At 45.9% G+C, this 25,832-nt stretch overlaps 1 protein-coding gene across 1 annotated transcript; it reads right to left on the bottom strand.

The window, feature by feature from the left end:
- Positions 1-2,162: 2,162 nt before the first annotated feature.
- LOC137535719 (uncharacterized) lies at positions 2,163-24,050 on the bottom strand. Its single transcript, XM_068257592.1, has 3 exons — positions 23,687-24,050; positions 8,340-8,459; positions 2,163-2,320 (listed from the first exon to the last, which is right to left on the bottom strand). The coding sequence occupies exons 1-3, from the start codon at positions 24,024-24,026 to the stop codon at positions 2,283-2,285; spliced, it is 498 nt and encodes a 165-aa protein (XP_068113693.1). The 5' UTR covers positions 24,027-24,050; the 3' UTR covers positions 2,163-2,282.
- Positions 24,051-25,832: the final 1,782 nt, after the last annotated feature.

The following is a 25,832-nucleotide window of genomic DNA, read 5'->3' as shown; positions in this document are numbered from 1 at the left end:
AGATACTTTGCTGGTCTTTGCATCATATATTGGTTCATTGCCAATATATATGCATACCAGCACGTTTATTATTTTCCTTGTATTTGTGTTACGTTGATATATCAGTGTTGCTGATATATACGTACACGAACTGTTTATTTCCTGTGTTCAGTTAGTCAGTTTTCCAGCACGTTTTGGTAGTTTGCGCGTACCATGAACACCCGTGCTGAGCTAGTTATCCTGTTCCTGGTCCTGTTTGTGGATTGCGTTCATCTCTGCGAAGAGATAACGAATCCTTCTGAATCCTGTTCTGTTACTGTTTGTGGATTGCGTTCATCTCTGCGAAGAGATAGCGAATCCTTCTGAGTCCTGTTCCCTGTATTACTCCAGTCCTAGTCAGCGTTCCTGCTTATGTCATATATCGGTTCATTGCCGATATATACATATGTTAGTCAGAAGTTACAAATAGTTTCATTGATAGCTGTAATTGTAATACGCTAGGAAAACATACTTATTGTATATTTATCTGTGTTACGTTCATCTATCTTAATCCTGCTATTTTCTGACTGTCCTGTCCTGTCTTTGTGAGGCACGCCATCGCCGCAGCGCATTGGCTGCCTCATTCCAGTCTGTCTGGTTTTGGACGCTTGCTGTCGCTAAGTAGCCGCTAGCTAGCAAGCGTTCATTCTGTCTACCTGTCCTGATCTCCTCAGTTCTGGTTTATGCGTTCAGCGCTACTTTGCGCTGAGACGTTATAACGAAAGCATTGTTTGTGGCTGTCAGATCTGCACCGGCTCTGTGCGCCACAATCTCCTATTGGAGTCAGTCCTCCCCTCCACTATACTAGGGATAGCCTGTTTCCTGGTGCTAGTGTGTGTACCTCCTCCACGCCAGCTCATGCGTTGCATGCTGACTGTGGAGAATACACCACCAAGCCTTACAGTCGCATAGTGGAACTTTGCCTGCTCCTTCAGTCGCACATAGACTGAGGTCTATGCATGTGCGCGCGCGCACAGACAGCATCTTTATGCAAGCAGAAGGGGAGTCAGCTGATCAGCCGGTCAGCTGACTCCAGCACTGATCCTGATTGGCTGAGTGACTGGGGCGGTGTTTAGGAGCGCTCCCAGTATATATAGAACAGGCCTTTCAGTTGTTCCTTGTCTGCTGTTGCATATGCTACGTGTTAGCACTCAGACCCATAGTCAGATCCGAAAGTGTGCCTAGAACCAGCAGGAGCTGGGGATCCACACTTAGACAGATTCTGTTGATAGCTTAAAGTACTAATTGAATTGTATTATTTGTTATGACCCTCTGCTAGCCTTGACTACTCTTCTGTCTTGTAATTCTGTGCCTTTGCCTATCTGATCCAGTTGCCGACTTGGCTATCCCTCATTCTGTCTTCCGCCTCTGTACCGTATCTGTCCGTGTGTGTGGCCGAACCTGCTTGTCTGACTCTTCTGCCCTCACCAGGGAGCTAGTTCTGGTGAGGGGTTCTCAGTTTAGTTATCACCTGCTCCACAGGTTGATAGCTGAAGTATAGTCTGAATCACCTGCTCCTCAGGTTGATAGCTGCAGTATAGTCTGAATCACCTGCTCCTCAGGTTGTTAGCTGCAGTTTAGACTGAATCACCTGCTCCTCAGGTAGATAGCTGCAGTATAGTCTGAATCACCTGCTCCTCAGGTAGATAGCTGCAGTACGGTCTTATTCACCTGCTCCTCAGGTGACTAGCTATCATTATATGCTGTCTGCGGTCCCTGCCCCTCAGGGGATCACCTGTTGCAGTACAGTCTGAATCACTCGCTACATTGTCTTACTGTGCATCACCTGCTCCTCGGGTAAACCTGTCATTGCTCCTCTGAGTCTCCAGCTTTCTGGAATACTAATTACTGTGTTGATTAGAGATAGCCCCTTCACCAGCTCCTCTGGACAGTGGGTATCTCTATCTATATTTACTGTTGCACCAAACACCATCTTACATCTTTGTATCCTGTGTGTCTTGCTATACTTGTATTATTGGTGATTCTACAGATCACCAATAATCAGAAAATCTGTTCTGGCTGACACCGATCGTTACACTCCGGTGCTCTCTCATCTAGAAACCCCTAGTATTTAGTTTTTCACTTTTTTTTTCTTTCAAAAAAAATATAATAGAAATAAAAACTCAGTGTGAAGATCAGTCCATTTTATTTGCTTGAATGAATCATGAATAGCAGATTATAAACAGTAGATTAGAAGGAAAGCACATGAGAATTTAGAAGATATGAAAGCTAATGGCTATGTGTCTTCTTCTGCACATTATTGATCATTTGCTGGCTCCACACCCCTTTAGTTGGCAGGTATCTGAAATAAAACAAAAACATGAAAATGACATTAGTAGTAATTTTAACATTGTGCTAACATTCTGGATCCTTGATAGGCAGTTATTTTATTTACTTTGGGACTACTAAAAAGCATTATCTGCAGTGCAAACCTATTAAAAAACGTTATTTTTTTTCCATAAGTCCAAGTTTCAAGAGAGAGTAGCACACCATATAGTAGTAGAGGTGCTGGACCAGAAATGTTCAAAGCAAGAAACCCAGAGGGTCCGCAAACTCAGCAGATTAACGGTTATTTATTCATAATAAGCCAGATGTACATTCAATCGACCAATGAATATTTCGGGGGCCACGGCGGGTCTCCTTTGTCAAAGTATAAGACAGGATAACGAGATCATTCTGTCGTTCTCATTCTGTCATATACCTTGACAAAGGGGACCCGCCGTGGCCCCAAAACATTCTCTGGTCGATTGTAATGTTATGAATAAATAACCGTTAATCTGCTGAGTGTGTGGACCCTATGAATTCCTTACTTTTTTTACTTAAGGTCACCTGTTATGATATATAAATATACAGTATCTCACAAAAGTGAGTATACCCCTCACATTTTTGTAAAAATTTTATTATGTTTTCATTTGACAGCACTGAAGTTATGACACTTTGATACAACATACTGTAAAGTAGTCAGTGTACAGCTTGTACAACAGCCTAAATGTGCTGTCCTGTCAAAATAACTTAATACACAGCCATTAATATCTAAAACCCTGGCAACAACGTGAGCAAACCCCTAAGTGAAGAATGTTGAAATTCTGCCCAATTAGACATTTTTCCTCCAAGGGGTCATGTTACTTGTGTTACAAGCTCTTAGGTGTGAATGGGTAGCAGGTGTGTTAAGATTAGTGTTATCACTCTTACACTCTCTTGTACAGGTCACTGGAAGTTCAGCATGGCACCTCATGGCACAAAACTCTCTGAGGATGTTAAAAAAAATAGTTGCTCTACATAAAACTGTCTGAGGCAATAAGTTGATTGTCAGCACCATGAAACTGAGCTGTAGCATTGTGGCAAAGACCATAAGCAGTTTAACAGGATAGGTTCCACTTAAGACAGGACTTGCCATTGTCGACCAAAGTACTGTAAAACCTTGCATTTAGGCTGGTTTCACACCAGGACGTTGCGTTTTAGGGGACGTTAAGGTCGCATAACGTGCCCCTAACGCAACGCCTGGTGCTCTCTTATGTGGACGTCAGAGTGAACCGCGTTGTACAGCTCACTCTGGCGTCCTTGATGCCGTGATGCGTACTTTTGTACGCATGCGGCATCACGTGGTCCCGGCCGGCCAATCGCCGCACAGAGCGGCCGCTCCAGGAAGTAAACACTGCACGTCACTGAGTGCAGTGAATATCAATAACCACTTCTGTGTCAGGGGTTTTTTTGCTGATCGGTGCTGCGTGGGCTCTCCAGCCCGCAGCACCGATCAGATAGCAGCCAGGCCGATCAGACTTCCCCCCTTTTTTCCCCACTAGGGGGATGTCCTGCTGGGGGGGTCTGATCGCCGCCGGCTGCTTGCACTTGCGGGGGGGGGGGGATCTTCAAAGCCCCCCTCCGCAGCGCTTCCTGGCCTCATTCCCCTTCCCTCCCTCTCCCTCCCCCTGTGAGCGGCGCAGGACGGATTTCCGTCCTGCGCCTGATGGGATAGGCTTTAGCCTATCAGATGCCGGCGATCCCCGGCCAATCAGAGGCCGGATATCGCCGATCTCCTCTACGGTATATAAGTAAACACTGGGGAAGATCTTCATACGAGCGGCCTTTCCATGGAATCCACTTCAGGATTCAGGGGCGTACTTAAGCGTACGCAGAATCCTGAAGTGGTTAATTAGCCATGTGCCTGGCCGCTCTCCGCTCCTCCCCAACATTACTGAGCATGTGCAAGCAGTCTAACGCGGCTCTGCCGCTTATGCATGCAGTACGTTGTCTTATGGGGCAGGGTTACTAAGTAACGCAACGTGGGCACTGTGAACAGCCCATTGATTTTTCATTGCTGTGCGGTGGGGTGCGTTACAGGCTGCTCTAACGTGCGCCTGTAACGTCCCACTGTAAAACCAGCCTTAGAGTAACTTGATTTAAGAACGCTTTGCAATACAAGCAAACATTTTTGTGAAATTTTGACTTGATATACAAGCTACGTCTTGATATATAAGCAAAAAAAGTATACATGCGTCATGTCATCACAAAAGAGCCGATGGTTCTTCTCCCTTTGGTGATGCAGGATTGTACTTAATTGTACGTAATCTGAGTGTAGAAACTGTGCAAAGTCACATTTCCATGAAATCCTCACAAGTAACTGTCATTGGATAAGTTCCTTGTTAAAGCCACACAAAAAAAGGTTGGGGTGAGCCAACAGATGGAAATGATCCTGTCAGTTATAGTGAAAGGCTTGTTGAATTTTTTATTTTATACTATTTTACTATAACTGTTTTTGGATTGTGGAACAAATCAACTGGGTTTCCATTAATTCTTATGGGGAAATTCGCTTTGATATAAGAGTGCTCTGGATTACGAGCATGTTTCTGGAGCGAATTATGCTTGCAAACCAAGGTTCCACTGTAGTTGAGTGCACATGCTCGGTGTCATATCCAGAGGTTGTCTTTTACACGATACAAGGAAGAAATTGGCACTCTTCCTAGCATTCCATTTTTAATAGGTAATCATAAAAACTCAAATCTACTTACAAGATGTCTGAATGACATAGGCAAATAACATAGGTGCCTCTTTAGGTTCCACCTCCGGACCTTCCTCTGACAAGCCGTGGCCAGCAGCGTGGTGGTATAGTGGAGTACTCAGGTGGAACCTTCTTGGAGCAGCACTATCTGATTGCATTACAGATTTGCCTAATTAAGGATTGATTGTTGAGACTGGTTGGATGATTGTCATAGTGCATGATATTCTGAATACATAGATTTACAAGCTGTACACTGACTACTTTACATAGTATGAAAGTGTCATATCTTCAGTGTTGCTCCATGAAAAGATATAATAAAATATTTATAAAATGTACTCATGTTTGTGAGATACTGTGTATTGTATATCAACAAATTTCTTGAAACCACTAGGGCGAGTGTGTCCCTAAGAATCAAGCACAAGCCTACTCTGCCTAATGGGAAATCCGTCCCTACTTGCAAAGAAAAAGACTCTCCTAGATGACAGTGGTTCCAACAATACATGTTTAATTCTGTTACACAATACCACAGCAATCCTGGGGAAATTTCTTATTTGGATATAAAATACTGTATAGGACTACCACAAATTAGTTCAGCTTTTAAATGAAAATATAAATCATGCTTTAAACCTGTAGCTCTGTGTTTCTCAAACCTGTCCTAGGCTATCATTCATAAAAGCAGTGCGGTAAAAAAAATCTGTGTGGGAAAATACCGTATTCGATAGTTTACACTTCTGTGTGCTCATTCATAAAAATGTTTACAGTTGCGAACTTGCGATACAAGTTCAGTATTTTCCCTGAACTAGGCAGGCGGTAGGCTGGCGGTATGTTTGTGTAACATGAGAAGCTGCCGAGTTGATACATTTTCTCCTCCAGAGACAGCGTTACTACAGAACAGCCAGCCCCAGCATCCCTTTACACGTGCATTTTTTAAAAACGGCCTCTCCTTGCCCTGAATCTGCCGGAATCTGTCTATTAGTCTTTCTAAACAATCTATTTAATTGCCACAACTTAGAGGAAGTTCAAAAAAATGTTACACATGCAGGCTTTCTGATGTGAAATATATCTGAAAACAGGTACCCAAGGGGTTAAAGACAGCCTTGGTATTCTGGAATGTTTTTTTTTTTTTGCTCTGCTCCACTGCTGCTGCTGCTGCTGCTGGGAGGTCTGTCTAATTAGCTTAGCTGTTCTGCGCATGGTTATCGCTATGTCAAAGGGAGCGGTAATCTCCGTGCTGGCACCGCTTGCTCTAATCTTTATGAATTGACATATGGTGACATTTGTTAACCTAATCACCGCACATGGCGGTAATTTATCGCTCTGCTCAGGAATGCCAGCTTTTCATGCGGAAACAGCCTTTATGAATAAACACTTTGCTAAGTGCTCGGTAACTTGTCATTTCAGATGCAGCCTTAGTGGTATGCGCTGGCCCTCTCCTTGCTGTCCAACAAAATATAAGTTACACTTTTTTTGCTTAGCTGCTCCCAAGGTTTTAAATTTAGGTTAGGTCACTTGCCCCGAGGTTTGCCTCACCGTGGCGCAAGTGTCTAGTACATTATACTTTGCATGCAAACCATCTTGGAAGCTAAATAATGTAAAACTTGCTCCTTAGCTACACCACTGCCTGCTACTATCAATCACTGGCTGCCTACCAACAATAGCTGATTATTAAAGGTACTCAAGTGAGGTTGTAGTTGTAAGCCATCTGAATCTGATTTGACCCACAGCCTTAAAGAATCACAACTATTCCCAATATTGAAAACAGTTGTGATTGTATCTATGAAAAAACCTGCCATGTAGATTGACCAGTTCTTTAACATCATTTTAGGATGTAGATTCTACGTACTAGTTGTAGCTGCTGTTGGTTTTAAGATATAGAATGTACTAATCCCTGCCCCCACCCCCCTCCAGTTAAAAACCACTGCCTGCCACTGCACAAGTAAGATCCTGTGTAGAAGTTAATGACTGCTGCTAGCAAATAGCAAAATCATTCAATAAAGTTAGGCAAAGAAAAAAAAGTTTTTCAAATAAAATAAAAAAAATTAAAGTGATAAGGTCTCAATAAAATAAAATGTGTTCTTTATTATCTCCAGGCAAGTTTTAACCTCAGCCTAGCCTAATTGCCACCTGTAGCAATCAGATGCAATCACTAAGGTAAACATTGCTCTATAGATGCACTGCTTTCGCCATTGCCTAGCGATGCATCTGTACAGCACTAGGGCCTTCTGAACTGTCACCCTAGCGAATGCATCTGATTGCTACAGACGTGCAGGTTAGGGAAAACAGTCATTTGCGTTTGTTTGCATCTTTCATTAGCAATTAAAAACACACAACATACTGCTTATTTCTGTGTAATTTCTTGCATAAAAATCCTGTGTGGGAAACATGATAATAGGAAATGAGAGCAGCAAACTACTGGAAATGCCTGCAAAATCGCACCACCATGTGTGCTCCCAGCCTAAGAGCTGGTCCACACTAGACACAGTTGCAGGACGGACACTGCAGTCCGGATCAGGGGAAGTACCCACCGTACTGCAAACTGATGAAAGTGCATCTGTTTTGCATCAGTTTCCGTTCAGGTTTTTCCCTGACAGAAAACGTCTCCATCATTAGGAAGTAGTGGGAGGATTTTTTTGGGCCAATCATAAAGCTCAGGCTATCCGTTTTAACATCCGTTTTTTGCCTGTGGAGCTGGAGATGCATTTTCTCATTGCTTTCACTACCCCTGCGTGTATCCGTGGTCCTGATCCGTTGCGTGAAAATGCAGCAGATCCGGACCTTCCGTTCAGGTTTTGAAAACGGATCCCCGCAAACGCAGACGGATCCGTTTTTTACTTGGGTGAGGCTGGCTGCTATTATCAACATTAGTATCCGGGACTCCGTTTTTCATCCGGTTTGAAAAACGCAGCCACGGATACGTTTCCGGACCTAGTGTGGATTAGCTCTAATGCCGAGTACACTGGCATTAGTGATTATTTCCAACAGGTCCGATTGTTTTTCTTATTGATTTACCGTTCACTTCTGTACAATCAGAAAAACGATTGGAAATCAGACCTGTTGGAATTGATTGATTTGACACGTCGATCTGATGGGAAATTGCATGGTGCGCACCAGACATTAAAGTATCCATTCAGGGGCTCCTTCAGAAGACTATTCCTGTACCACTAACTTTTCAACACACATTTGCATCAAATGGAACTGTTATAAAAACGTTTAAAAGTGATAAATAGCAGCTTATTTATAAATGACATTATTTTTACCACTGACTAGTCCTTACTGATAGTAAACAGATCATTTTAAAATGCCTCTTTAGTGTTTCACTCACCAGGAGGAGGACTAGTCTGTGTGCAGTCCTGAGTTTGTTGTCCACCATCATATCCACGGCCACTTCCACTGCCATAACCACTAGCCCTGTTGGTGCCTGGCTGCTGTTGCTGTTGACATGCTAGAAAACAAAAAGACACATTCCTATTGCATTAGTTTAAACTTGTTGACGATTGTTGATATCAGGCCCGTTTCCAGGGCCGTGCGGTCAGTGTGACAGCACTGAGCGCCAGATGGAGCTGCAGGTAGAAGGGCGCTGCGGTGGTCATCATGTGCAGACTGGCCTGAGGGAATTGGGGAGATTTCCCCCCGACCGTATCTTCCCCGGAGTTCGGGCACCCCTGTCCTGTGTCCCTGTCAGCAGAATTGAATGTACACAGCGGCCAGCGCTGCTTTAGTCTCATTGGCTCCAGGCTTCAATGATCTGCCACTCCATCTTCAGCAGCCGCTTGTTCTCCACTTCCGGGTTCCTCTGCACTTGATTACACGTGAAGTGCAGAAGAGGGATAGAAAACGAGCGGTTACCGTGGAGGATGGAGGCGGGGCAGATCATTGCAGCCTGGAACCAATAAAACTGAAGCACTGATGGTCCCTGCGTGCATCCTATTCTGCTGACAGGTAAAAGGGAGATTTTAAAAGGGAGATTTTGCGTAGCATTCCTGTCTGGGGAGGGGAGGGGGAGTGGAAGCACCTTTGCGTCTGTGCTCAGCACCCTGCCTCTGTGCTGGAAGCACATCTGCCTCTGTGCTCAGCACCCACTGTGGGGAAGGGGGGGGGAGAGTTTGAGAACACCTGTCTGGGGAGGGGGTTGGAAGCACCTTTGTGCACTCCTGCTGGGGGGTAAGCACCCCTGCCAACAGGTGAAAAAAGGGGGGTCAAACACACCTGTGCCCAGTACACAGCACCCAGTGTGTGTGTGCGGGGGGAGGGGGATGGGGGGGGTGCCCAGTACCCACTGTTTGGATGTGGGGGTGGGTAGGAAGAACCTCTGTGCTCAACACCTATTGTCTGCTGGGAGGGAGAGCATCTCTGTGCCCAGCACTCACTGTCTGGGGTCGGGAGGCAAACACCCCTGTGCCCGGCACCCATTGTCACTCCTGTCGGGGGGGGGGGGGAGAAGGAAGTACCTGGCACCCACTGTAGCGCTATGCTGCCCGCTCTATTCCTGGCCATACTGGGAACACATGCCTGGCAATACTGGGAGCATCTACCTATGTCTAGCTATACTGGGAGCTCCTATGCCTGGCTACATATACTGGGAGCAACTATGCCTGGCTATACTGGGAGCTCCTATGCCTGGTTACCTATACTTGGAGCACCTATCAATAGCTACCTATACTGGGGGGACCTTTACTTAGCCAACCTATACCGCAGGCATCTATACCTAGGTCGGCGGTCGGGGGGGGGGATTTTTACACCTTCGCCCTGGGTGCAATTTAGCCTAGAAACTGCCCTGGTTGATATCGGTGTAACTTAAAGGACACCTGAAGAGAGAATGGCGTGGCGGATTAAAGATTTATTTCTATTTAACAATGCACATTGTCCTGATGTCCTGCTTTTTTGAAAAATTGCGATCGCAGCAATTTTGCAGTGATTTTATCACGATTTTAATGCAAGTCAATGGAAACATTTTTAAAAAAAAAGAAAACTACCCGCAAAACGCTCTCGCGTGTGACAGGGTCCTAATGCTTTTAGCCATACACTGGGAACAAACAAGCAGATCAGATTCACTGCTCAGGCCATGCAAACTACGCCTGCACAGTTTTCATGGCCGCACATGTGTCTGCCCAGACCAAAGGCCCTCTGATGTCATGTCCTTGCTCCCAGACTGCCGGGAGTAAGGGCGCTGCGACAGAGGGCTTTTAACTTGCGCAGGTGCATGTGCAGCCATGCGAACTGCACAGGCAGGGCGGCGATTGTGGACTTCTGCTTTTGGGCCATACCTGTCAGTCCAGGGGAGGGTTGGGGCCCGGTTTGGACACTTTTGCAAGCTCTTGGAGGAAAACTGGAGAAAAAGCAGTATGCAGACCGAATGCCAGGGGGTTAATGCATCTAAATAGTATTCCTTAAAAAAATTTTAAAAAGTCACCTTGGATATCCTTTAAGCTCTGAAAGTGACCTGATCACAACACTGCCACAAACACAAGAACTTTTGTTTTTATCCACTGTACTGTTATTGTTGTTGTCTTGTGTATAGATTACCCTCAATAGATGGTTTTTAGATGTTTTAGATTATTTATTATAGAAGATTTCCTGTCCAGCTTGAAACATGCTTACAAAAAAAGAAACATTTCTTTCAATATGTTCTAGCTTTTTGGTAATAGTCAGACTGAGTACAGGCCCATACACACGTCGGATTTTTTTAAACGACTGGTCGTTTGGACGTCCCGTTGTTCAGTCGTCTGGACGTCAAATCTGGCGTGTGTACAGTCCGTCGTTCAGCTGATAAGACTGATCTTGAGCGATCCGCCTGGCGGATCGCTCAAGACCAGTCTTATCAGCTGAACAACGGACTGTACACACGCCCGATTTGACGTCCGGACGACTGAACGATGGGACCTCCAAACGACCTGTCGTTTAAAAAAAATCCGACGTGTGTATGGGCCTGTGAGCATAAACTTACAAGACAATAACTATCTGGTTGTCCACACATGTTCAAAAAAATATAAAAAACAGTCTTGTCACCTAGCCTTTTAATTGATTCCTAAACTCCCCATGAATGCTGGCACTAGCCAACTGGTCTGCTTTAACCCAAGTCAATACAAATGTTTGCTAGTGAGCAGAGACGGGACAAGGTCCTCCAGCACCCAAGGCTGAGACAGCAAAGTGCGCCCCTCCATCCCTCACCCCTCAGCCGTCACACACTGATTGCTATTAGACTAATAGGTGCCCCAGGGCCCCCAACCTCCCCAACACCTTAATCTTTAGTTATCTGGCTTGCAGTCACTGTCATGTATCCCCTTTTCTTATTTCTTTCTGCTTCAAACACAATTGTGAATGACAGCTGAAATGGTGTTTGGTGTTTAATGCACACATTTAAATTCTCTGTGCAGCGATTTGTGAATTTCTTTCCCTTGGAGGCGGGTGGCGGATGGCTCATTCCAGGTAGTGTGAGTCCTGGAGTGGGCTGTCAGTGCCTGTCCTCCACCCCCCTTGGAGTGCAGTGTGTGAGCCAGCCCTGAGCTCCAAAGCTCGGTGCGACCCATGCTTCATTCCTTTCCTTTTCAAATGTGTTGCACCCAAGCTATGCTCAGCAGCAGAACGCAATGGACGTTAAGGTAAGTGCCTGTTTTTAAATATTGGGAGGTGAAAGGTGCGGATGGCTCTCCCCGGCGCTGGCCACGCTTGGGGGGGCCGCCTGCGCCACCCAGCCTCCCCCCTCCGGGGTGCTGCTGTGGTTCCCAGGCAGTGAGAGCGCCTGGGACCCCGCGGTCCCCCGGTTGTATGGGGGCATTGGGAAGCCTCCCCGAGGCGCTCCTGGATAGTGCTGTATAGCATGAACTAATTCCCGCAGGGCAAACCGCTTTGCGGCATTGGTTCAATGGACCCTGCATTAGTTGGCATGCGAAAGCAAATGCATATTTGCATGAGCATTGCCTCATGAATAGCCAATCAGGCCAAATTTGCTCAGCCAGTTGTGTCAGGTGTTCACTTGGTGTTTAATGCACACATTTAAATTCTCTGTGCAGCATACTGGGAACACATGCCTGGCAATACTGGGAGCATCTACCTATGTCTAGCTATACTGGGAGCTCCTATGCCTGGCTACATATACTGGGAGCAACTATGCCTGGCTATACTGGGAGCTCCTATGCCTGGTTACCTATACTTGGAGCACCTATCAATAGCTACCTATACTGGGGGGACCTTTACTTAGCCAACCTATACCGCAGGCATCTATACCTAGGTCGGCGGTCGGGGGGGGGGGGGATTTTTACACCTTCGCCCTGGGTGCAATTTAGCCTAGAAACTGCCCTGGTTGATATCGGTGTAACTTAAAGGACACCTGAAGAGAGAATGGCGTGGCGGATTAAAGATTTATTTTTATTTAACAATGCACATTGTCCTGATGTCCTGCTTTTTTGAAAAATTGCGATCGCAGCAATTTTGCAGTGATTTTATCACGATTTTAATGCAAGTCAATGGAAACATTTTTTAAAAAAAAGAAAACTACCCGCAAAACGCTCTCGCGTGTGACAGGGTCCTAATGCTTTTAGCCATACACTGGGAACAAACAAGCAGATCAGATTCACTGCTCAGGCAATGCAAACTACGCCTGCACAGTTTTCATGGCCGCACATGTGTCTGCCCAGACCAAAGGCCCTCTGATGTCATGTCCTTGCTCCCAGACTGCCGGGAGTAAGGGCGCTGCGACAGAGGGCTTTTAACTTGCGCAGGTGCATGTGCAGCCATGCGAACTGCACAGGCAGGGCGGCGATTGTGGACTTCTGCTTTTGGGCCATACCTGTCAGTCCAGGGGAGGGTTGGGGCCCGGTTTGGACACTTTTGCAAGCTCTTGGAGGAAAACTGGAGAAAAAGCAGTATGCAGACCGAATGCCAGGGGGTTAATGCATCTAAATAGTATTCCTTAAAAAAATTTTAAAAAGTCACCTTGGATATCCTTTAAGCTCTGAAAGTGACCTGATCACAACACTGCCACAAACACAAGAACTTTTGTTTTTATCCACTGTACTGTTATTGTTGTTGTCTTGTGTATAGATTACCCTCAATAGATGGTTTTTAGATGTTTTAGATTATTTATTATAGAAGATTTCCTGTCCAGCTTGAAACATGCTTACAAAAAAAGAAACATTTCTTTCAATATGTTCTAGCTTTTTGGTAATAGTCAGACTGAGTACAGGCCCATACACACGTCGGATTTTTTTAAACGACTGGTCGTTTGGACGTCCCGTTGTTCAGTCGTCTGGACGTCAAATCTGGCGTGTGTACAGTCCGTCGTTCAGCTGATAAGACTGATCTTGAGCGATCCGCCTGGCGGATCGCTCAAGACCAGTCTTATCAGCTGAACAACGGACTGTACACACGCCCGATTTGACGTCCGGACGACTGAACGATGGGACCTCCAAACGACCTGTCGTTTAAAAAAAATCCGACGTGTGTATGGGCCTGTGAGCATAAACTTACAAGACAATAACTATCTGGTTGTCCACACATGTTCAAAAAAATATAAAAAACAGTCTTGTCACCTAGCCTTTTAATTGATTCCTAAACTCCCCATGAATGCTGGCACTAGCCAACTGGTCTGCTTTAACCCAAGTCAATACAAATGTTTGCTAGTGAGCAGAGACGGGACAAGGTCCTCCAGCACCCAAGGCTGAGACAGCAAAGTGCGCCCCTCCATCCCTCACCCCTCAGCCGTCACACACTGATTGCTATTAGACTAATAGGTGCCCCAGGGCCCCCAACCTCCCCAACACCTTAATCTTTAGTTATCTGGCTTGCAGTCACTGTCATGTATCCCCTTTTCTTATTTCTTTCTGCTTCAAACACAATTGTGAATGACAGCTGAAATGGTGTTTGGTGTTTAATGCACACATTTAAATTCTCTGTGCAGCGATTTGTGAATTTCTTTCCCTTGGAGGCGGGTGGCGGATGGCTCATTCCAGGTAGTGTGAGTCCTGGAGTGGGCTGTCAGTGCCTGTCCTCCACCCCCCTTGGAGTGCAGTGTGTGAGCCAGCCCTGAGCTCCAAAGCTCGGTGCGACCCATGCTTCATTCCTTTCCTTTTCAAATGTGTTGCACCCAAGCTATGCTCAGCAGCAGAACGCAATGGACGTTAAGGTAAGTGCCTGTTTTTAAATATTGGGAGGTGAAAGGTGCGGATGGCTCTCCCCGGCGCTGGCCACGCTTGGGGGGGCCGCCTGCGCCACCCAGCCTCCCCCCTCCGGGGTGCTGCTGTGGTTCCCAGGCAGTGAGAGCGCCTGGGACCCCGCGGTCCCCCGGTTGTATGGGGGCATTGGGAAGCCTCCCCGAGGCGCTCCTGGATAGTGCTGTATAGCATGAACTAATTCCCGCAGGGCAAACCGCTTTGCGGCATTGGTTCAATGGACCCTGCATTAGTTGGCATGCGAAAGCAAATGCATATTTGCATGAGCATTGCCTCATGAATAGCCAATCAGGCCAAATTTGCTCAGCCAGTTGTGTCAGGTGTTCACATGGTGTTTAATGCACACATTTAAATTCTCTGTGCAGCATACTGGGAACACATGCCTGGCAATACTGGGAGCATCTACCTATGTCTAGCTATACTGGGAGCTCCTATGCCTGGCTACATATACTGGGAGCAACTATGCCTGGCTATACTGGGAGCTCCTATGCCTGGTTACCTATACTTGGAGCACCTATCAATAGCTACCTATACTGGGGGGACCTTTACTTAGCCAACCTATACCGCAGGCATCTATACCTAGGTCGGCGGTCGGGGGGGGGGGGGGGGATTTTTACACCTTCGCCCTGGGTGCAATTTAGCCTAGAAACTGCCCTGGTTGATATCGGTGTAACTTAAAGGACACCTGAAGAGAGAATGGCGTGGCGGATTAAAGATTTATTTCTATTTAACAATGCACATTGTCCTGATGTCCTGCTTTTTTGAAAAATTGCGATCGCAGCAATTTTGCAGTGATTTTATCACGATTTTAATGCAAGTCAATGGAAACATTTTTTAAAAAAAAGAAAACTACCCGCAAAACGCTCTCGCGTGTGACAGGGTCCTAATGCTTTTAGCCATACACTGGGAACAAACAAGCAGATCAGATTCACTGCTCAGGCCATGCAAACTACGCCTGCACAGTTTTCATGGCCGCACATGTGTCTGCCCAGACCAAAGGCCCTCTGATGTCATGTCCTTGCTCCCAGACTGCCGGGAGTAAGGGCGCTGCGACAGAGGGCTTTTAACTTGCGCAGGTGCATGTGCAGCCATGCGAACTGCACAGGCAGGGCGGCGATTGTGGACTTCTGCTTTTGGGCCATACCTGTCAGTCCAGGGGAGGGTTGGGGCCCGGTTTGGACACTTTTGCAAGCTCTTGGAGGAAAACTGGAGAAAAAGCAGTATGCAGACCGAATGCCAGGGGGTTAATGCATCTAAATAGTATTCCTTAAAAAAATTTTAAAAAGTCACCTTGGATATCCTTTAAGCTCTGAAAGTGACCTGATCACAACACTGCCACAAACACAAGAACTTTTGTTTTTATCCACTGTACTGTTATTGTTGTTGTCTTGTGTATAGATTACCCTCAATAGATGGTTTTTAGATGTTTTAGATTATTTATTATAGAAGATTTCCTGTCCAGCTTGAAACATGCTTACAAAAAAAGAAACATTTCTTTCAATATGTTCTAGCTTTTTGGTAATAGTCAGACTGAGTACAGGCCCATACACACGTCGGATTTTTTTAAACGACTGGTCGTTTGGACGTCCCGTTGTTCAGTCGTCTGGACGTCAAATCTGGCGTGTGTACAGTCCGTCGTTCAGCTGATAAGACTGATCTTGAGCGATCCGCCTGGCGGATCGCTCAAGACCAGTCTTATCAGCTGAACAACGGACTGTACACACGCCCGATTTGACGTCCGGACGACTGAACGATGGGACCTCCAAACGACCTGTCGTTTAAAAAAAATCCGACGTGTGTATGGGCCTGTGAGCATAAACTTACAAGACAATAACTATCTGGTTGTCCACACATGTTCAAAAAAATATAAAAAACAGTCTTGTCACCTAGCCTTTTAATTGATTCCTAAACTCCCCATGAATGCTGGCACTAGCCAACTGGTCTGCTTTAACCCAAGTCAATACAAATGTTTGCTAGTGAGCAGAGACGGGACAAGGTCCTCCAGCACCCAAGGCTGAGACAGCAAAGTGCGCCCCTCCATCCCTCACCCCTCAGCCGTCACACACTGATTGCTATTAGACTAATAGGTGCCCCAGGGCCCCCAACCTCCCCAACACCTTAATCTTTAGTTATCTGGCTTGCAGTCACTGTCATGTATCCCCTTTTCTTATTTCTTTCTGCTTCAAACACAATTGTGAATGACAGCTGAAATGGTGTTTGGTGTTTAATGCACACATTTAAATTCTCTGTGCAGCGATTTGTGAATTTCTTTCCCTTGGAGGCGGGTGGCGGATGGCTCATTCCAGGTAGTGTGAGTCCTGGAGTGGGCTGTCAGTGCCTGTCCTCCACCCCCCTTGGAGTGCAGTGTGTGAGCCAGCCCTGAGCTCCAAAGCTCGGTGCGACCCATGCTTCATTCCTTTCCTTTTCAAATGTGTTGCACCCAAGCTATGCTCAGCAGCAGAACGCAATGGACGTTAAGGTAAGTGCCTGTTTTTAAATATTGGGAGGTGAAAGGTGCGGATGGCTCTCCCCGGCGCTGGCCACGCTTGGGGGGGCCGCCTGCGCCACCCAGCCTCCCCCCTCCGGGGTGCTGCTGTGGTTCCCAGGCAGTGAGAGCGCCTGGGACCCCGCGGTCCCCCGGTTGTATGGGGGCATTGGGAAGCCTCCCCGAGGCGCTCCTGGATAGTGCTGTATAGCATGAACTAATTCCCGCAGGGCAAACCGCTTTGCGGCATTGGTTCAATGGACCCTGCATTAGTTGGCATGCGAAAGCAAATGCATATTTGCATGAGCATTGCCTCATGAATAGCCAATCAGGCCAAATTTGCTCAGCCAGTTGTGTCAGGTGTTCACTTGGTGTTTAATGCACACATTTAAATTCTCTGTGCAGCATACTGGGAACACATGCCTGGCAATACTGGGAGCATCTACCTATGTCTAGCTATACTGGGAGCTCCTATGCCTGGCTACATATACTGGGAGCAACTATGCCTGGCTATACTGGGAGCTCCTATGCCTGGTTACCTATACTTGGAGCACCTATCAATAGCTACCTATACTGGGGGGACCTTTACTTAGCCAACCTATACCGCAGGCATCTATACCTAGGTCGGCGGTCGGGGGGGGGGGGATTTTTACACCTTCGCCCTGGGTGCAATTTAGCCTAGAAACTGCCCTGGTTGATATCGGTGTAACTTAAAGGACACCTGAAGAGAGAATGGCGTGGCGGATTAAAGATTTATTTCTATTTAACAATGCACATTGTCCTGATGTCCTGCTTTTTTGAAAAATTGCGATCGCAGCAATTTTGCAGTGATTTTATCACGATTTTAATGCAAGTCAATGGAAACATTTTTTAAAAAAAAGAAAACTACCAAAAAACTACCAGACCAAAGGCCCTCTGATGTCATGTCCTTGCTCCCAGACTGCCGGGAGTAAGGGCGCTGCGACAGAGGGCTTTTAACTTGCGCAGGTGCATGTGCAGCCATGCGAACTGCACAGGCAGGGCGGCGATTGTGGACTTCTGCTTTTGGGCCATACCTGTCAGTCCAGGGGAGGGTTGGGGCCCGGTTTGGACACTTTTGCAAGCTCTTGGAGGAAAACTGGAGAAAAAGCAGTATGCAGACCGAATGCCAGGGGGTTAATGCATCTAAATAGTATTCCTTAAAAAAATTTTAAAAAGTCACCTTGGATATCCTTTAAGCTCTGAAAGTGACCTGATCACAACACTGCCACAAACACAAGAACTTTTGTTTTTATCCACTGTACTGTTATTGTTGTTGTCTTGTGTATAGATTACCCTCAATAGATGGTTTTTAGATGTTTTAGATTATTTATTATAGAAGATTTCCTGTCCAGCTTGAAACATGCTTACAAAAAAAGAAACATTTCTTTCAATATGTTCTAGCTTTTTGGTAATAGTCAGACTGAGTACAGGCCCATACACACGTCGGATTTTTTTAAACGACTGGTCGTTTGGACGTCCCGTTGTTCAGTCGTCTGGACGTCAAATCTGGCGTGTGTACAGTCCGTCGTTCAGCTGATAAGACTGATCTTGAGCGATCCGCCTGGCGGATCGCTCAAGACCAGTCTTATCAGCTGAACAACGGACTGTACACACGCCCGATTTGACGTCCGGACGACTGAACGATGGGACCTCCAAACGACCCGTCGTTTAAAAAAAATCCGACGTGTGTATGGGCCTGTGAGCATAAACTTACAAGACAATAACTATCTGGTTGTCCACACATGTTCAAAAAAATATAAAAAACAGTCTTGTCACCTAGCCTTTTAATTGATTCCTAAACTCCCCATGAATGCTGGCACTAGCCAACTGGTCTGCTTTAACCCAAGTCAATACAAATGTTTGCTAGTGAGCAGAGACGGGACAAGGTCCTCCAGCACCCAAGGCTGAGACAGCAAAGTGCGCCCCTCCATCCCTCACCCCTCAGCCGTCACACACTGATTGCTATTAGACTAATAGGTGCCCCAGGGCCCCCAACCTCCCCAACACCTTAATCTTTAGTTATCTGGCTTGCAGTCACTGTCATGTATCCCCTTTTCTTATTTCTTTCTGCTTCAAACACAATTGTGAATGACAGCTGAAATGGTGTTTGGTGTTTAATGCACACATTTAAATTCTCTGTGCAGCGATTTGTGAATTTCTTTCCCTTGGAGGCGGGTGGCGGATGGCTCATTCCAGGTAGTGTGAGTCCTGGAGTGGGCTGTCAGTGCCTGTCCTCCACCCCCCTTGGAGTGCAGTGTGTGAGCCAGCCCTGAGCTCCAAAGCTCGGTGCGACCCATGCTTCATTCCTTTCCTTTTCAAATGTGTTGCACCCAAGCTATGCTCAGCAGCAGAACGCAATGGACGTTAAGGTAAGTGCCTGTTTTTAAATATTGGGAGGTGAAAGGTGCGGATGGCTCTCCCCGGCGCTGGCCACGCTTGGGGGGGCCGCCTGCGCCACCCAGCCTCCCCCCTCCGGGGTGCTGCTGTGGTTCCCAGGCAGTGAGAGCGCCTGGGACCCCGCGGTCCCCCGGTTGTATGGGGGCATTGGGAAGCCTCCCCGAGGCGCTCCTGGATAGTGCTGTATAGCATGAACTAATTCCCGCAGGGCAAACCGCTTTGCGGCATTGGTTCAATGGACCCTGCATTATTTGGCATGCGAAAGCAAATGCATATTTGCATGAGCATTGCCTCATGAATAGCCAATCAGGCCAAATTTGCTCAGCCAGTTGTGTCAGGTGTTCACTTGGTGTTTAATGCACACATTTAAATTCTCTGTGCAGCGATTTGTGAATTTCTTTCCCTTGGAGGCGGGTAGCGGATGGCTCATTCCAGGTAGTGTGAGTCCTGGAGTGGGCTGTCAGTGCCTGTCCTCCACCCCCCTTGGAGTGCAGTGTGTGAGCCAGCCCTGAGCTCCAAAGCTCGGTGCGACCCATGCTTCATTCCTTTCCTTTTCAAATGTGTTGCACCCAAGCTATGCTCAGCAGCAGAACGCAATGGACGTTAAGGTAAGTGCCTGTTTTTAAATATTGGGAGGTGAAAGGTGCGGATGGCTCTCCCCGGCGCTGGCCACGCTTGGGGGGGCCGCCTGCGCCACCCAGCCTCCCCCCTCCGGGGTGCTGCTGTGGTTCCCAGGCAGTGAGAGCGCCTGGGACCCCGCGGTCCCCCGGTTGTATGGGGGCATTGGGAAGCCTCCCCGAGGCGCTCCTGGATAGTGCTGTATAGCATGAACTAATTCCCGCAGGGCAAACCGCTTTGCGGCATTGGTTCAATGGACCCTGCATTAGTTGGCATGCGAAAGCAAATGCATATTTGCATGAGCATTGCCTCATGAATAGCCAATCAGGCCAAATTTGCTCAGCCAGTTGTGTCAGGTGTTCACTTGGTGTTTAATGCACACATTTAAATTCTCTGTGCAGCATACTGGGAACACATGCCTGGCAATACTGGGAGCATCTACCTATGTCTAGCTATACTGGGAGCTCCTATGCCTGGCTACATATACTGGGAGCAACTATGCCTGGCTATACTGGGAGCTCCTATGCCTGGTTACCTATACTTGGAGCACCTATCAATAGCTACCTATACTGGGGGGACCTTTACTTAGCCAACCTATACCGCAGGCATCTATACCTAGGTCGGCGGTCGGGGGGGGGGGGATTTTTACACCTTCGCCCTGGGTGCAATTTAGCCTAGAAACTGCCCTGGTTGATATCGGTGTAACTTAAAGGACACCTGAAGAGAGAATGGCGTGGCGGATTAAAGATTTATTTCTATTTAACAATGCACATTGTCCTGATGTCCTGCTTTTTTGAAAAATTGCGATCGCAGCAATTTTGCAGTGATTTTATCACGATTTTAATGCAAGTCAATGGAAACATTTTTTAAAAAAAAGAAAACTACCCGCAAAACGCTCTCGCGTGTGACAGGGTCCTAATGCTTTTAGCCATACACTGGGAACAAACAAGCAGATCAGATTCACTGCTCAGGCCATGCAAACTACGCCTGCACAGTTTTCATGGCCGCACATGTGTCTGCCCAGACCAAAGGCCCTCTGATGTCATGTCCTTGCTCCCAGACTGCCGGGAGTAAGGGCGCTGCGACAGAGGGCTTTTAACTTGCGCAGGTGCATGTGCAGCCATGCGAACTGCACAGGCAGGGCGGCGATTGTGGACTTCTGCTTTTGGGCCATACCTGTCAGTCCAGGGGAGGGTTGGGGCCCGGTTTGGACACTTTTGCAAGCTCTTGGAGGAAAACTGGAGAAAAAGCAGTATGCAGACCGAATGCCAGGGGGTTAATGCATCTAAATAGTATTCCTTAAAAATTTTTTAAAAAGTCACCTTGGATATCCTTTAAGCTCTGAAAGTGACCTGATCACAACACTGCCACAAACACAAGAACTTTTGTTTTTATCCACTGTACTGTTATTGTTGTTGTCTTGTGTATAGATTACCCTCAATAGATGGTTTTTAGATGTTTTAGATTATTTATTATAGAAGATTTCCTGTCCAGCTTGAAACATGCTTACAAAAAAAGAAACATTTCTTTCAATATGTTCTAGCTTTTTGGTAATAGTCAGACTGAGTACAGGCCCATACACACGTCGGATTTTTTTAAACGACTGGTCGTTTGGACGTCCCGTTGTTCAGTCGTCTGGACGTCAAATCTGGCGTGTGTACAGTCCGTCGTTCAGCTGATAAGACTGATCTTGAGCGATCCGCCTGGCGGATCGCTCAAGACCAGTCTTATCAGCTGAACAACGGACTGTACACACGCCCGATTTGACGTCCGGACGACTGAACGATGGGACCTCCAAACGACCCGTCGTTTAAAAAAAATCCGACGTGTGTATGGGCCTGTGAGCATAAACTTACAAGACAATAACTATCTGGTTGTCCACACATGTTCAAAAAAATATAAAAAACAGTCTTGTCACCTAGCCTTTTAATTGATTCCTAAACTCCCCATGAATGCTGGCACTAGCCAACTGGTCTGCTTTAACCCAAGTCAATACAAATGTTTGCTAGTGAGCAGAGACGGGACAAGGTCCTCCAGCACCCAAGGCTGAGACAGCAAAGTGCGCCCCTCCATCCCTCACCCCTCAGCCGTCACACACTGATTGCTATTAGACTAATAGGTGCCCCAGGGCCCCCAACCTCCCCAACACCTTAATCTTTAGTTATCTGGCTTGCAGTCACTGTCATGTATCCCCTTTTCTTATTTCTTTCTGCTTCAAACACAATTGTGAATGACAGCTGAATGAATTGTGCGCCCCCTCCTACACTGCGCCCTGAGGCTGGAGCCTCTCCAGCCTCTGCCTCGGCCCGGCCCTGCTAGTGAAGATTGCTTACCATTGGTCATTGATGTGGACCAATGAAAGTATTTCTTGCTAAAGATTCCCATTGGTCTAGATCAAATGATACACCTCAGAAAGACTAAATGGTCACCCCCTGATTATATAGTGTCAAAAGAAAGTGCTATTTGTCTCCACCACACACACAGCCCAAAAACTAACAAATAAAAAAGTTACCGATAGTCAAACTGGCACAGTGCAAACACAGTTCTCTGGTAATTGAAAGTTTTACAGTACTGGTCTTGAAGGGGTTCCTATAGCTTGCATGGGGAATTTTCACTTGCTTTCAAAGAAGATGAATGTTAGGCATTGCACTGCATTGTTATGTTTTTGATAAATTATGCAAGTATCACGATGCCCAACAATGGGTAGGGAGGGTGTATGCTTTTTATCCCTTTTCATTTCAAGAAAGCCTGCTCTTTTAGTTCTAGATTTTCACCAGTTGACTTACCGACAAGTTCATATTTATGCTGCTTTATCACTGCAATACTACCATCTGACAGCTATTCCCACTATATACAGAACAGCCGAAAATATGTTTGATGAATTAACTACCTTATATAGTCGCGTATAAGCATAATTTTTCAGCACAAAAAATGTGCTGAAAAATGAACCTCTCGGCTTATTTGCGAGTCAGTGGAGCAGAACAGATGGTGGAACAGGTTTTGTTACTGGCAGTGGAACGTAAGGATCATGCATTAGTGATCCTGCTCTTGCCAGCTGGCTCCCTGTTGTGTTCGTGCCCCCTATCCCCTGCAACATGGTGTGCAGAGTGCGCTGCTCAAGACTACCTGTCCCCTGGCTTGTGGAGCAGAGCGTGCAAGCAACTTGCCAGAAATGATCCAGGATTCTTCCTGTGTGGCAATTATTGTGTCTCACGTCTGTGATGTCATTCTAGTGGTGTCTGGAGACACAGATGTATCATTCTCGGGGCATATCTGGCTGTGGGAAGAAGGAATAACTTGTACTGGAGGCATATTTGGCTACTGTGGAGGGGGCTATACTGGGGAGGGGGATTATACGTGAGTCAATGACTTTTTTCTGGTGTATGAGGGAAAAGTGGGTGCTTATACGGGGGTCGGCTTATGTGCGAGTATATACGGTACTTCTTATTGATTTTGTATCTCTGTAAGCATCATAGCCAAATTGGTACAAGTCATTGCACATGTATGCATTTAATTTGGTTGAACATCACCATTTCACTTTTTTTAAGCATTATTGTGATACATAAAATAAATCAAGTGAAGATGTACAAAGAAGATGGTCAGATTTATAATGCATCATAAAAAATACATTTTTAAATTGATAATTTGGACATGGTGAAAACCATTTGGGAGTCTGTTGGAAAAGAAATATTTTTTGTGTTCTATGTCTTTTACTGTGACATTAGAATAACCTGTCAGAGAGTCTCTGGCAGTATGTTGGGTGGCATGATGGCATGGGTTTCCTCTCACAATCCTAAAAAATATTGGTAGTTTAAATGTTTACCACCTAAAACTGGCTTTAGACTTTGTTAGACATTCGATTGACTATGGTAGAGATTAGATTTGTGAGCTCCTCTGAGGGATTGTTAGTGACATGACTATGGACTCTAAAGCATTATGGCAGATGTCAGCACTACATAAATATACAATAATAATACTTACAGTTTGATGAAGTTTGGCATGGTGTGGGGTCTGTTGGAGGCTGGCTTGGTATGGGGTCTGATGGAGGTTGGCATGGTGTGGGGTCTGATGGAGGTAGGCATGGTGTGGGGTCTGTTGGAGGCTGGCTTGGTATGGGGTCTGATGGAGGTTGGCATGGTGTGGGGTCTGATGGAGGAAGGCATGGTGTGGGGTCTGATGGAGGTTGGTTTGGTATGGGGTCTGATGGAGGTTGGCATGGTATGGGGTCTGATGGAGGTTGATACGGTGTGGGGTCTGATGGAGGCTGGCATGTTGCCGAGTTTACAGGAGGGCACTGACTTTTTCCACCCTTAGTTGACATGGTTGTCGCTGGTAATTCAGAGCAAGATCAGGAAGCCTCAAGACGATTCTTGCAGTGTGCTCAGGCTAGGCAAATGCTTGCTTTTATTTGTTACTAATTGATCCTTTAGCCATAATTTTGCAACGTGCTAAACAGTTGTTTAAGATTTTACATAAGACTTAATTGGGTAAGTGTGGGTATTATTAATGTTATTTTAATTTATTTTAATGACAGGCTTTATTTTAGTTTTTACCTTGGGTGAACCTGACCTACAAAACTTTAAATTAACTGTTTGCTTGTGGACTATCTTTCCAACAACATAAATCATTGGTCTATGGAACCTCAGTGCTTCTATTACAGTTTAGTAATCATATAAACCTGTTTTAAATATATTTAATTTGTGTAATATATTGTTTGTTAGTGCAAGCTTGTTAGTGCAAACAAGCTTGCACTAACAGCTTGTTAGTGCAAACCAAAATTGGGCGCATGCCATAATGGGTGGCTAATTAGATGTTATTTTTATTTAAACTTAAATTTAAAGCCAGCACCAAGAACAAAGTTTTTGTTTTGGGTGGTGTGGAACTTTCTTAGAACTTCAGAGCCATTGAAAATACAAAACAAATAATGTATTAATAGTTTTGGTTTTGTATGGTTTACAACTTTCTAAGAACTTCAGTGCCATTTAAAATGGACTTGAACTCTTGCACAGGACAGATGGAAAACCTAAAGGAATGCACCCTGTATGCATTTAGAGAGTTTAGCCTGTCTAATGCCCCCTCATCTGTGACTAATCATAACTGTAATTTGATCATTCAGCTGTGTCAGCTGGCTGCCTGTAATAAACAGTGGATGTTATCCCTATGTCTCCTTCCATAAAAGCAGGAAGTAGACACAATGCATATTTATTGCAGGATTTGAATCCTGCAATAAATATGTAACAATTACATGTTTTTCTTTAAAGGTTATTACTATATGTTGCTTATCTTTTAGAGTAGAGAGGAAGTTTTGAGTTTGGGCCTGCTTTAAAATACAAAAGCAATCATATGTTAATAGTAGGCACACACCTTATAAGGGATGCAAGTATACACTCTTCACATTGCTCTTATATTTAGATGGTCCTACATTTAGTAAATATTTTCTCGTGTTGATTAGTGTGACATCAGTGGAAGCATGAACAAATGGCACTGCTTAGAGGTATAGCAATCAATGTCATTACTCAAGGGTGTAACTACAAATCATGCTGTCTATCTTTCCCCTGCTGAACTCTTTATTGGGGGCCCATCTGCCAGAAATCAAATATCAAGTGCAGACACAATAACCCATAATAAGTATGACCATAACAACATCTGCACTGGAGGGGTGAAAGACCTGATACAATGTCAGAAGCTACTGTATATACTTGAATATAAGTATAGAAATTTAGGTCGGATTCACTTCATAAAAGTATAGGGGTCGACTTATACATGAGTCACGGGCAACACTTAGCACACTGAGTTATGTGTGTACTAATAGTGACATTCCCATTTGCAGCAATGTACCCAGTGGTAAGTGATACTTTGAGGAAAGGAAACGCCAAGAAAACCCAGGTCTGAAAGTCCTGGCCACAACAATTAACAAGGAAAGGGGCAGGGGGTGGGGGAGGGGTTCGGGGTCTGGAGAAAGTTTGTGCTGCATCAAAGGGAGTGAATAATTGCAGCACTTGAGGGCCTGGAGGAGTTATTAGCTGCATTAAGGGATGGGGGGGGGGGGGAGTTAATGGCTGCAATACTGTATGCAGTGCAGTCATTCACCCCTCCTGAGCCCCAAGTGCAGCCATTAACTTTGCTG

This window comes from Hyperolius riggenbachi, chromosome 10 (genome assembly GCF_040937935.1).
Source record: "Hyperolius riggenbachi isolate aHypRig1 chromosome 10, aHypRig1.pri, whole genome shotgun sequence".
Classification (NCBI taxonomy): Eukaryota; Metazoa; Chordata; class Amphibia; order Anura; family Hyperoliidae; genus Hyperolius; species Hyperolius riggenbachi.
Note: the sequence above shows the minus strand (reverse complement) of the source record. Positions and strands in the feature narration are given on the sequence as shown.